General features: G+C 58.7%; 1 protein-coding gene across 1 annotated transcript; it reads right to left on the reverse strand.

Annotated features, from left to right (window-relative positions):
* Positions 1-5078: 5078 nt before the first annotated feature.
* On the reverse strand, positions 5079-7299 carry TLX3 (T cell leukemia homeobox 3; the record flags this gene model as incomplete). Its single annotated transcript, XM_079542131.1, has 3 exons — positions 5079-5289; positions 6509-6752; positions 6855-7299. The coding sequence occupies 3 exons, from the start codon at positions 7297-7299 to the stop codon at positions 5079-5081; spliced, it is 900 nt and encodes a 299-aa protein (XP_079398257.1).
* Between the last annotated feature and the right edge of the window lie 5292 nt (positions 7300-12591).

The following is a 12591-nucleotide window of genomic DNA, read 5'->3' on the forward strand; positions in this document are numbered from 1 at the left end:
TTGCACCCACTGCAATGTACTCGGAGCTCCAGCGATGTGTTTTCCATGGGCTGGGTGCACATAATTTGCAGCTGGGACACTGTGGAGTGAGAATGGCAAGGAGACAGGGACCTTGCGGGACCTTGGGACTGCTCTGGGCAGCATGAGGAATATACCAACTGCTTCCTGGCAGTGATAGGCACATTTGGCTGCCGACATGAAATTTGGGCAGGTCGGTGCCGGAGAAGGGCTTCCCTCCATCGGGAGTGATGTTGGGTGCACTGTGTGGGGCAGCCTGCAGGCTCCATCCCAGGAGCTGTACGGGCAGCTGTCAGCCTGCAGCATTTGAAGAACAGTCCCGACACGAGGAAGGATGTGGGCTGTTCTACTTCCCCTGTCCTTTTCAGGATCTGGGGAAGGCAGTGAGAAGGGCACAGTGGTTTTGATCCACCCCTGTGCAGCAGAGCTGCGTCCTTTCACCTCTAAGCACTTGGCTGAGACATAAATGGAGAAGGACAACTTCACAGAGATCGATGTTGGAAAGACACAGCGTGACAAGGCAGGAAAAAAACCCCCAAAACCTAAAACCTGTCAGTTTCTGCACTTGATGAACTCAGGACAGGGTGATGCTGCAGATCTCAAAAAATGCCCCGTGCACCTTTTTTCCCCACCCCCTCACCTAACCCAAGGGCTCCCATTTGCAGGCACAACCCTGGCAGCAGCACACAGCAGCCCCTCACCTTCTGCTGACCAAAGGGCCACGTCCCAGCTCAGCACATTCCTGACCAACCCTCTGAGGACACGGGAACCTCCAGGGCTGCACACTGCAGCCGGTGCCATGCACGCCAGCTGCTGCAGAGAGGCCGCAGAGCTCCCAGCACTGCCACAGCCCCATTCCCACTCCCCACTGTGCAGGCTGCTTTCAGAAGCCATCACCATCTCAGCTCCTCTGCAAGATACGGAGAAATCCCAGCACAGGTGTGAGCAAGCAGCGCGGTGTGCAGGAGATGCCATGTGGGAGAAGCTACAGCATGGGCTGCAGGGCTGCACCCCCAGTCTTGGTTTTGGCTGTGGGTACCAAGGAGGGACGAGCTGCCTGCAGGACTGTGCACACAGCCGCCAGCAGAGCACAGCCCTGCCAGGACCGGCCCTGCCCTGCCCGCCCCACAGCGCATCCCCACAGCTGCCCCATTACCCCTAATGGGAACGGCGTGCGGATGGACGAGGGAAAACCTAATGCCTTTCTATTATGCCACCGATTAAGTACTTGGGGTCGTGTCCTCAGCTGATGTAAAGTAGATGAGATACACAGAGCTTAATGGATCTCCGCACCCCAGCCAGCAGCCGGCCCTCTCGCTCCGTTAAAGCCCACAGCCCCTCAGCAGCCCCCGTGTTTAACCCCTCCATCCTTCAGCCACGAGCTCTGTTAACTATCCTTCCTTTCCCAAGTTTGGTTTCACTGCTGTATCTGAAGAGTCGCTGCCCTCACCCAGGTGGGGAACAGTGCAGCAGTGTGGAGCAGAGGGCACAGAGCTCGGGGCTGCGGACACTCGGAGCAGCACACAGAGCCCTGCAGCCTCCCCTGCCCTTCCAACCCCATCCCCAGCAGAGCAGTTGAGCTGCTGCTGAGCACTGGATTACATGGCAAATAAAACACTATTTTGCAAATATAGGTACATCGACTTTCAGTTAAAGCGTGACTTCCTCAGCCCGCATCCGTGAGCTGCAGCAGGCACACAGATGGCTCTTTTTGCCTTCTGTAACTGGATGGGTTAAGGAACATTCAGTGCATTTCTGCGACAAGGAGTGGAGGCAGCGAGCTGTACGGAGCTGGGGAGGGAAACGCATGGCAACAGCCTATGAACAGAAATGTTCTGAACAAGGAAGGCAATGCGGACAGCCCTCGCAGACACCGTTCTCGTGCAATAACTTAAACAGTGAGGATTACTACTTGGGGAAATAAAAGACAACATAACTTTCAAACTTGAAAAGCTCTTCCTTCGTTGTAATCAATTGCAATAATCCACGTCAGTGATTTAGATGAAGATCAACTTTACCTTTCTTTGCTGATGACACAAAACTAAGAGCAATAAAAAACTTAAGTGCATTTGTGCACAACTAATGGATTGGATGTGGCATGTGCCAATGGAAGTCGCTATGTATAATGCAGCACATAGTGGATGCCAAATTAATGGGATCATTTGGGCATTCTGGAACACTTGTGGCACCGGGCTTAAGTCATCTAAGGAGCCTGGCAAGGGTTCGTGACCTTCCATTTGCAAAAGCCTGCTGAAGCCTTGCAGTGCTGGAGGCAGGGCAGCACTCTGCCCAGCTGCTGTTCGGTTCCAGGCACAAAGGCGACAGAACTGAACAGAGATCTGGACTCAGCACCACATTAGGACGTGCTCCACCAGCTCAGAAGGAGCAGCCCAGGAGCTCGCTGGGGTGAGCCATGGCCACACAGCTGCTCCTCGTGGTGGTGGCGATGGCTGCAGCACAGAAATGCACACTTCAGGGAGAATTCGTGTGCACAGGAAGGTGTAAATCTCAGTGTGATTGATGTTAGCTATAGATAAGCTAAAGTATGGCTCAGCTGAGCGAAACACTTTTGTAAAGCGGGGCTCTGAATGCTGTGCAGTTTGTGTGTTTGCCAGCGCCGTGCTCTCATCGTGGAGCGGAGAGCAGAGCAAATAACCCATTGATTTTAAAGCTCATTTAGGAAAAAGATTGCCTATACGGATCTATCTGATCACCGTGCATTACTCCATAACACCAAATACCTCAGGCACAAAATAATGCTGAGAGATGCAAATTCTGCAGCCTTTTTTTTATACAGGGAAGGCTGTGCTGTGCATATGGGCGTTCTGAGGGGCTGGGGCTGGAAGTGGGCTTGGGGGGCTGTGGGGATGTCTGCATGGCTCCGGCTGAGTCCTGCGCTGTACCTCTGGGCACCGTACAGAAAATCACCCACAAGCACCACTCAGCAAAGTTTAAGCAATCTGCATGCAGCCACGTCCTGCTGACAGCTCAGCATCACTCCAGCTCTCCATCCCTATCCAGCGATGGGTTTGAACATGGGTTTCCCTGGGCTTAACGCTTCTGAAAAGAAAGGAACGCAAACACACTGTCTGTGCTTCCAGGGTGCACATGCAAACGTGTAACAGTTCAAATCGCTTAGGAAAACCCTTCCAATAGCTGAGAACCATCACTTTTGTAGCAGCTTCAAACACCGATGTACCCAACCCATCTCGGTGGGACACGGGGCACCTCCCCCAGCCCCCACTGCCCCATGGCCACACAGCCCCGGGCACAGGGTGTGGGTTGAGCCTCTGCGGGAGCAGCAACACCAGCGCACCCCAAAGCTCCCTGCGAGCCCAGGCACTGCCCAGGTTTGTGCTCCTTGGGAACACTGGATGCCCTCTGGGAGCATCACTGCTATCCCACACGGCTCTGCTGTGCCGAGGGACGGCCCCTCTGAAGGGCGCAGCGCGGACTGTTGGGCAGCACAGCCACGGCGGACTCGGGCTGGCAGGGATGGCCGCTGCGACCTACAAAGAGAGCAGTGCGAAGCGTCCACCTCCGCTGGCGTTCCCCGCTGCTGCCCGGAACACAGGTGCGGATTTCCTGCACAGAGCTGCATCCCGCAGCAGCTCACGTCTCGTCCCCAAGCGATCCGGGGTCGTCAAACAAACTGCCCCGGCCCCATTCCCCGGCGCACGGTGCTGCGGCTGCTCGGCCGGCCTGGAGGCCGCTGCTTCGCGAGGCCCTCGGGGAAACTGCGGGCACGAACGGATCCCAGCCCACCGCCGTCCCACGGTGGTGCCGAGCCCGTCCTCCCGGTGCTGCCGGCCGCGGGGCCGTGAGCGCTGCGGGGCTCTGCGCCGACTGCTCCGCTGCACGCTGCGGCGGTACCGCGCTCAGAGCGCTCAGCTCCGACCCTGTTTGTTTGGGAAAAATCGGGAACACGGACAGCACAGAGCAGCGCTGCCTTCAAACGGCGCCGAAACGTAACACCGAGCACAGGACTCTGACTCTCGGAGCCGTCCCGGAGCCGCGGCGGTGCGGGCTGCCAAAGCGGCGATCCGCAGACCCGTCCGCCGGGCCGACATCTCGGCGTCGCTTTTATCGCCCGGTCCCCGCCGGGCGCTTCCCCTCGCTCGGCGTTTTCCTACGCGGCCGCGCGGTTCCGTGTTCTGAGCGGCACCGCCGGGTTCGGGCTCAGCCCTGAGCCGCACGGCGAGCGCGGGGCGAAGCGGGAGGAACGCTACCGACATCCCCCAACGGCGACCCGCGTCCCCCTCCCCGCACGGCCGCTGCCGACGCGGTTTGGGGCCATTGCCCGCACCCGCAGCGCTGGGTTAAGAAAAAGAAAATAGGTATGTATGTCGTTAAAAAAAAAATAAAAATAAAATAAAATAAAATAAAATAAGAGCAACGAAAACCAACGAAAGCCAACAGGCGAAGCCCCAGCGCAACCCCGCGGGCCCCACCGCGGCTGTGCGCGGCCTGGCGCGGAGACGTCTCTGTAAAGAAACCGTTTATTTACACGTCTCGACAAGTACAAAGTATTATACACGGGCCGTGCCAACCCCCGGTCTTCGTTACGATGAACCGTAAGGCGCTTTCTCTACTGCCGGTGCGAGGAGGTGCGGAGCGGCGCGGAGCGCGGGGCGGGACGGGGCGGGCGGCCCCGGGGCATCGCGGGGAGCGGCGGCCGCCACCGACCGCATCCGGAGCGGAGCGGAGCCGTCCCGGCTGCCCTCGGCCCCTGCGCTCGGGGACCTCTCGTTGAGGCCGTCCCCGGAACGGGGGGAAAAAAAATAAAAAAAAATCAAAACGAAAACGGCCTTTCGTTCCGAAGCCGACGCGAAATGCCTACGTCCGGATTTCGATATAAATAATCGAGGGTTTATATAATTCCGTATTAATAGTGCCCAAAATCTCGATGCATAAATAAATTAACTTATTAACACTTCTTACAAAAAGGAACGCCTCTCCCTCCCGGCGGCACCCCGGCCCCGTGCCGCCGGCCCGGCGCTGCCCTTCAGCGCGGGGGGAACCGCGGGGCTCCGCGCGTCCGCTTGGTGCCGGGGCCGCGCTCAGACGAGGGAGGTGACCGGCGGGATCTTTGCGCTTTCCTCCTCCCAGGGTTGCAGGTTCTGCAACGCGAACAGCGACGAGTTGTGCAGGCACAGCGGGTCGGGCTGGATCGACTCGTTGAGCGACTTCTGGAAGGCGTCGTGCTGCAGCTGCAGCATCAGCCGGCTCGCCTGCTGCCGCTCGGCCTCCCGTTCCTCCGCCGTCTGCCGCCTGCGGGCACGGGGCACAGCTCAGCGCTCAGCGCACCCGGCGGGACGGGACGGGACGGGACGGGATGGGACGGAGATGGGACGGGACGGGACGGGACGGGACGGGACGGGACGGGACGGGACTCCGCGCCGCTCGGCCGCAAAGTGCGGCCCGGGAGGTGAGGACGGCCCGGCGTGGGGCGGCTCGGCTGGGGAAGCTCCCTCGTTCTGCGGTTACTTCTCCCCTTTCCGATGAATCCCTCGTTTTCCAGGTAACTCCCTCCAGTCTTCCTAATAATCCTCTCCGGTTCTCCCCAGTAGTTCGAGTAATTTTCCCCAGTAATTCAACCGATTATCCCCAGTAGTTCGAACCCAATAATTCAACCACTTATTCCCAAATAATTCAACCAATTTTCTCAATCCATTAATCCATTTCCACAGTCATTCCCCCAATTTTCCCACTACTTCCCCTATTTCCACAGTAGTTCACCAATTTCTTCTAATACTTAATCCAATTTTCACGCCGCCTCCCTCAGTTTTCCCAACAATCCTCCCAACTTCCCAATATTTCCCCCCATTTTTCCAACTGCTGGCTGATTTTTCACAGCCGCTCCTTCGCTTTTTCCCCCCAATAATTTATCCGATTTCCCCAATCACTCCCATGATTTCCCAACAGCTCTCTCTATTTTCTCAGTAACACCTTCCATTTTTTTCCGACGCATACCTCATTTTTCACAATAACTCCTCCGACCATCCCAATAATTTACCGATTTTCCCATCAACTCCCCCAATTCCCGATGAATCCCCCAATTTTCTCACCACCACCCGTTTTTCACAACAACTCATTCCCCTTTCCAGCAGTTCCCCTCACTCCCTATCGATTCCCTCAGTGTACCGCAGCCATCACTCGTTTTTCCCAACGATTCCCCCAATTTTCACATGCACCTACAGCTCTTCCCACCGCCTCCCGCCATCTCCCCTTTCCTCACCCCCATTCCCGCACAGCTGTCCGCTCCCCGCTGTAAGCTGGGGCCACCTGCTCCTCTCCTCTCCTCTCCTCTCCTCTCCTCTCCTCTCCTCTCCTCTCCTCTCCTCTCCTCTCCTCTCCTCTCCTCTCCTCTCCTCTCCTCTCCTCTCCTCTCCTCTCCTCTCCTCTCCTCTCCTCTCCTCTCCTCTCCTCTCCTCTCCTCTCCTCTCCTCTCCTCTCCTCTCCTCTCCTCTCCTCTCCTCTCCTCACTCACCGCCACTTCGTGCGCCGGTTCTGGAACCACGTCTTCACCTGCGCGTCCGTCATCTTCAAGGACTTGGCCAGGGCCGCTCGCTCTGCCGACGCGAGATATTTCTGCCGGTGGAAGCGCTTCTCCAGCTCGCAGATCTGCACGCGGGAGAAAGACGTGCGCGGCTTCTTGCGCTTCGGCGGGGTGCGGTTCTGGTACGGGTGTCCGATGCGCCGCGTCACCGTGAAGGGCGTCAGCGCGGCCGCGGCTGCACGCGATGGGAAACTCACGATCAGCGCGGCCGCTCCGTGCCCGACGGAGCCCCCCGCCCGCCCGTCCCGCCGCGCCGCGCCGCGCCGCTCCTACCCACCCGTGAAGCGTTCCTTGACGAAGCGGCGGCTGCTCTCCATCCAGGGGAAGCTGAGGCCGCCCAGGCCGGGCACGGCGGGGATGGCGCTGGGCACGGGCGGCGGCACGGCGCCGGGGATGGGCCGGTGAGCGGGGACGCGGATCACGCCGCCGGGCGCCAAGCTCAGGTTGACGCCGTACGGCCCCGACTCCTCGAAGGGCGCGGCGATGGCCGGGAAGGGGCCCGGCAGCGCGGGGTAGGGCGCTCCGCCGCGGGGGCCGCCCAAGAAGGCCGCGCCGTCGGGGCCCCGGGGGGGCGGCGGCGGCGGAGGCGGCGGCGGCGGCGGCGGCGGCGGCGGCGGCGGGGGGGGAGCGCCGTCCTGCTCGGGGCCGCTGAGGATCTGGTCGATGCCGAAGCTGATGGGCTCGTGCTGGTGCGGGCCCTGCGCGCCCGCCGCCGGCTCCATGCTCCCGCGCCGCGCGCAGCCCCGCGCCCGCTATAAAGGCGCCGCCGCCGCGCGCCCCGCGGCCCGGCCGGCCCCGCCGTGCGCCGCGCGGAAACTTTGCGGAACGCGCGCCGCCCCGGCAGCCGCCCGTCATCTCCTCGGGGCCGCCGCGCGCCCCGCGCCGCGTGCGCCCCCGCCGCCGCCATTGGCCGCCGCCGCCCGGCCTCTGCGCTCCCATTGGCTCCCGCCGCACGGCACCGGCCCCGCGCCCGACCGCGGGGGCCCCGCGCCGCGCCGCGGTGACATCACCGGGGGCGCGCGAACAAAGCGGGGCGGGGCGGGGCGGGGCGGGGCGGGGGCGCCGTCGGGGCGGCGGAGCGGAGCGGGGCCCGGAGCGGAGCGGCGGCGCGGCCGCACGTCGGGGCGCGCGGACTTTGAGCCGCCCCAGCGCGGCCCCCCGATGGCCGCCTCGCGCGGTGCGGAGCGCCCGCGTCCGCCCCGTCGGCGGCGCCCGGCCCGGAGGTCCCGGCGGCGTCGCGGCGATCGGCGGCGGGGCGGCCGAGGCCGCTAAGTGAGTTTGCCGCCGCTCCCCGACGTCCAAATGGGACTACAGGCGTTAAAAATTAAATAACGCGCGAATGCATTTACTTAGTTTCCCTCTTATAAAGGGAAATGAAAACAGGGAATAGAATTTTCCTTTTAATAGAATGTAATGGTATTTGATCAGCACCTGGTAGGGCGAGCCCGCGATTCCGGGAGCGGTGACACGGAGGCACTTTATTAGTTTTTAAAGCTCGGGATTCAATTACCGCCGAGCTGCGTAATCCCGACGGCCGGGCGGACACGGAGCCGGGCGGTGCAGGCGGCGGGCGGACCCCGACGGGCAACGCGGCTCGGAGTGCGGCTGCACCGCCGTCGCCGCCTCCGTCGGGGCTCCGCGCCGCCCGCGGCCGTGTGAGGTACGGGGTCGGCGCAGCCCCGGGCGGTTCGTTGCCTCCCGGCCGGTCCCGAGGACGGGGCGGGGGATGGGGAGGAGAAGGGGAGAAAAAAAGAGGGGTGGAGAGAAAAAAAGGAAAAAAAAACAAAAACAAAAACAAAAAACAAACTGCGACCGGGCGGTAAATAAATAAATAAAGCGGCGCCCGGCCCCGGCTCGGGGCTTTGTTAGAGAAAATTGCGGCTCGATCTGCATAATGGGAACTCGGGCCGCCCAAGGCTATCTTTTTATTGCGTGTGTGTCTGCTGTTATCAATTTTGTGAACGATTTCACAGGGAGCCTGGCAGACTTGAGCTGGAATAATATGCAAAGATGAGCTCTGAATAATGAATGATGTGCTTTTAAACCAATTCCAAAGTGTCTGTGATAGTACAATATGAAAAGGGGTGGTAAGTAATAGTATATTTAAAAGGCGCTAGTATGTTTTTATTACTATATTTAAAAAGATATCTATATTATTTTTGTGAAATGGATAATATATCACGGAGTCTTTGATAATCAGCTAAACAATACATTTTTCTTTGGGAAAACTCTCCCGGTTTTACACAGTTAAATACGGAGCGTCGGCGCACGGCGTTGTACCGCTCGGCGACTTGATTAAATATTAACTCTATTTTAATATTAGCTTTTAAATTTAATATGTTGACGTTCTGCAGTTTTACTTTAATTACGTTTTATAATTAATAACCCGGGACGTACGGTATCCTTAAATGCGGCTCTCCCGCTGCCTCCTCCGCTGTAACCCCCCCCCCTCCCCCATACACACACACACAGGGCGAGACGGTGCCGCGCAAACCCCGCGCAAACCCCGCGCAGCCGCTATTTCCACACCCGCCCCGACGGCGCGGCTCTGCCCCGCTTCGGCCTGGGGGGGGCGGCGGATACCCGCAGCGCGGCCCCGACGGCGGGCGGCGAGAGGCGGCCACGCGCGTTACGGTGCCGCCGCAAGGAGCGCTCCCCCCGCAGGACGAGCCGTGCGGCTCCGGTGCGCCCGTCTCCAGCAGCGCCTCTCCCCGCGAGCACCTCCGCACAACGGCAGCGGTGCGGAAACGAAACCCGCAGCAGGAAGGTGCCGGCATCTGCCCGCTCCCCCGGGACCGCCGGGCGGAGTTGCGCGGGTAGCCGGGGTACGGCTCGATGTCCGACCTGCGAGATCCTCGGTGGGAAGTTTGTTGTCGTAACGTGAGCCGAGTGAGCCGCTACACCTGTCTTATTTAATGCTTACCGCTAATTATTTGTAAAGCGTTTGGTTTCTAAGGTGAGAGGGAACGATGTCTGCAACGACACCGAGAGAAAGCGCCGCGGGGCTCCCCCGGCACTCACAAACCACGGGCACGTCGGTGCCACCGCGGAGCTGCGCGGCTGAGCGCAAGCGGGGCCGGCACCCTGGAGCTGCCGCTGCCCCTCAGCTCTCCCCGCGCTGCTCCGTGCTCCCGACGCCCGCCCTGCACGACTCCACGCCTCGCGCTGCCCCTCGCGTGGGGCCCGCGGCTGCCGCGGCACCGGCACCGCACGGAGCGCATCTCCCACCCGCTGCTAAGCTGGCCGTCCCGCCGCCGCCAAGAAATCCCCGCTCCTTTCAGGGCACTGGAGGCACTGCCTCATCCCGAGCGTGATGCTCCGCTGCTCGAGGCCGCTCTTCAGCATGCAGGAATCCACGCGTTGCCCCGAGGACCGGCTCTGCTCCCGTCCCAGCGGGCCCCAACTCATTCCGCCGGGCTGCAGGGCTGTGAGGGCCGCGCTGCTCCTTCAGGCGCCGTCTTTGCCCGTGGAGCAGCACAGAGCGGCCCGAAGATGGGACGGGGAGAGGAAGGGCAGCCCTGGGCATCGCTGTCTGGCTGAGGGGGAGAACCCGAAATACCCGCCCAGGGCAGCAGCTGCAGGCGGTGTGCAGCCCCGGACACCGAGCGTGCCCTGGTGGCTTCAGCTCACGTTTGGGCACGTCTATTAGGAAAGCCAAAACTTTTAGTTGCAAATCCGCGTCTCGGCCCACCAACACCCCAGTGGGATGAGGAGGGCGGGAAGGAAGGAAGGGAGCTGAACGGAGAGATCGCAGAGGGTGACGGGCAGATGGGGCCCGGTGCCTCTCTGCCATCTCTGATAACATCAGGCTGAGCCGGAGCCGGCGGGGACGTCCCGGCAGCGCTGCCGGGCATGGACATCTGCTCTGCTGTGCACGGTGCGGGCTGGGGCTGCCGAGGTGCAGTCGGTCTGTGCCAGCCTCTCCTAATTCTTATTTGCCGCACCAACCTGCACTCGCTGCCCGATTCTTACACTAAATATGACTTTGTTGGGCAAATCGCATTAGGGTGGATGCTGCAGGTATCCATTAAGGTTTATTTATCGTGATACGGGTTGGATCTCACGCTCATAAATAACTTATGTTATGGCTTTTGTCTGTAGAAATGTAACTTACATATTTTATTACGCTTTCTGTAAACCTCAAACAGAACGCTGTCAGAGAAGCACTCCTAACGGCCGCCTAAACTGTGGTACATCACATCCACACCAACATTATTTTTTAATGGGGCAAGGAAGCGCGTTACCCCTTCTGCAGTTTGAAAGGTTCGCTGTCATCGTAAACTCCAATAAAGCATTAACAAGTCTAAGGAGCTGCTTTACAAAGTGTGCACCGCTCGTGGCTGAGCTTCTTCAGAGCCCCCGGTGCCAGCAGGACGGTGCTGGGCTTTGCTCTCCCTGTGCCAGGGCTGCTCTGCTCCTTGCAAGGCAGGCGCTCACCTGCAGTGCAGCTGTCGGTGCCTCGCTGTGACCACAGAAAATGCATCTGGGGGAGAATCAGAGCCGTTCTGCAGTCCCAAGCTGTCAGCAGAACAAGACAGACTTGCATTGCTTTCTCGAGAGGAAATCACTGGGGGCCGAACGCAGTCTCCTTCCTGATGTTTTCTCCATCCATCGTTTCCATTTTTTTTTATTTTTTATTTTTTTTCTTAAAGTACAAAGAAACCCCAAACTCCTTAAGGCAACAATGCATTTAACCAACCAGGCATCACGCATCCTTTGGAGGCATTGGAGGAAAGTCTGGGCTGTGCCCACTTTGCCAGTGGCCTTCTCAAGGCTGACAGCACAGACTCTCAACAAAGGACCTGGAGTCATAAAACACACTGCTTGTTCTGCCATCCATCTCCAAACCAAAAATCAAGCCTGTTTATACGACCAGCTTCTCTAAAGAAGGTCCTGCTGTCAGTTGTTAACCAAAGTTGGAATGCTGCTCAAATACACACATCCAGTTTGCCCCATTTACAAGATGTCAGTTCTGGGAAGCGTTAGAAGCGGAATTCGAGAAGTGCCACAGAAGGCAGCAGCCTTATGTGAACGCAAGCCCTGAGTCTGAATGCTGAGTGATGGGGACACACGGAGCTCTGCTTTCCACCATGCCCACCTTCTGCTCCCAGCAGAGCCGCTAACAAACCAGCACGAGGACTGGGCGCTGAGCACAGCCTCTTTCATCCGAGCCTCTAAATGCCAACGTGGGGCTGGGAGGTGATGGAAAGTTTCAACAGCAAGTTACCCAGAGCCCTGGAACCACCTGCAGGGGAATGGCAGGACCTCCCTCTGTCAGACGGACATGGCTGCACACACAGCAGGGAATGGCTTCAGCTGTGCAGCCTGTAGAACCTAAGAGTGACAACTCATTTCCTCATTGTGCAGGCAACCAATTATTTGCCTAAGGAAAAAGAAAGCCCAGCCCAATGCCAACAGTATCTAATTGCACGGAATAGCTTTTGTATGTTATCAACTGATCGACTTATTACTTAAATAGTTCTGATTCTTGTTAGATCTTGCTTCATTCATCATTGGCACCCTGTGCCCACCTCAGGCCCTTCACTGTGCTGTGCAGAGCAGTGCTGTGTGTGTGTGTGTGTACTGCAGACCCAAGGAGGGCTTCTGGTCGGTACACACCGAGCTCTTCACCACCTCTGAGAGGTGAAGACAAATCTGCCAAGTTTGCTGGTTTAGATGCATGTATTCATCTTCATCGTGCCAGAAGCCATGTAAGTATGAGTGATACGTCTTTGGATCTGCTTGCTTTTTTTTGTTGGAGTGGATGCATTTAATCCTGTTTAAACAGCATCATAACATTTAGCAACTTCTTTCTGCCCTGGTTTCCCCCCTCTCCCCATTTCCAAGGACCTGGAGAACTCGTGCTGCTGAAATTCAGATCCCACCAGTGTTTCAGTAACGGCAGCTCCATCAGCTCTCTTATATTATATGCAACATTCTTAATTTCCTGGCCATACTTAAGAGTCTAAAGTGCTCACCTGTAGTCTTCCATTTCCTCATGCACACTGTCATGC

Source organism: Tetrao urogallus (assembly GCF_951394365.1).
Source record: "Tetrao urogallus genome assembly, chromosome: 14".
NCBI classification, from domain to species: Eukaryota; Metazoa; Chordata; class Aves; order Galliformes; family Phasianidae; genus Tetrao; species Tetrao urogallus.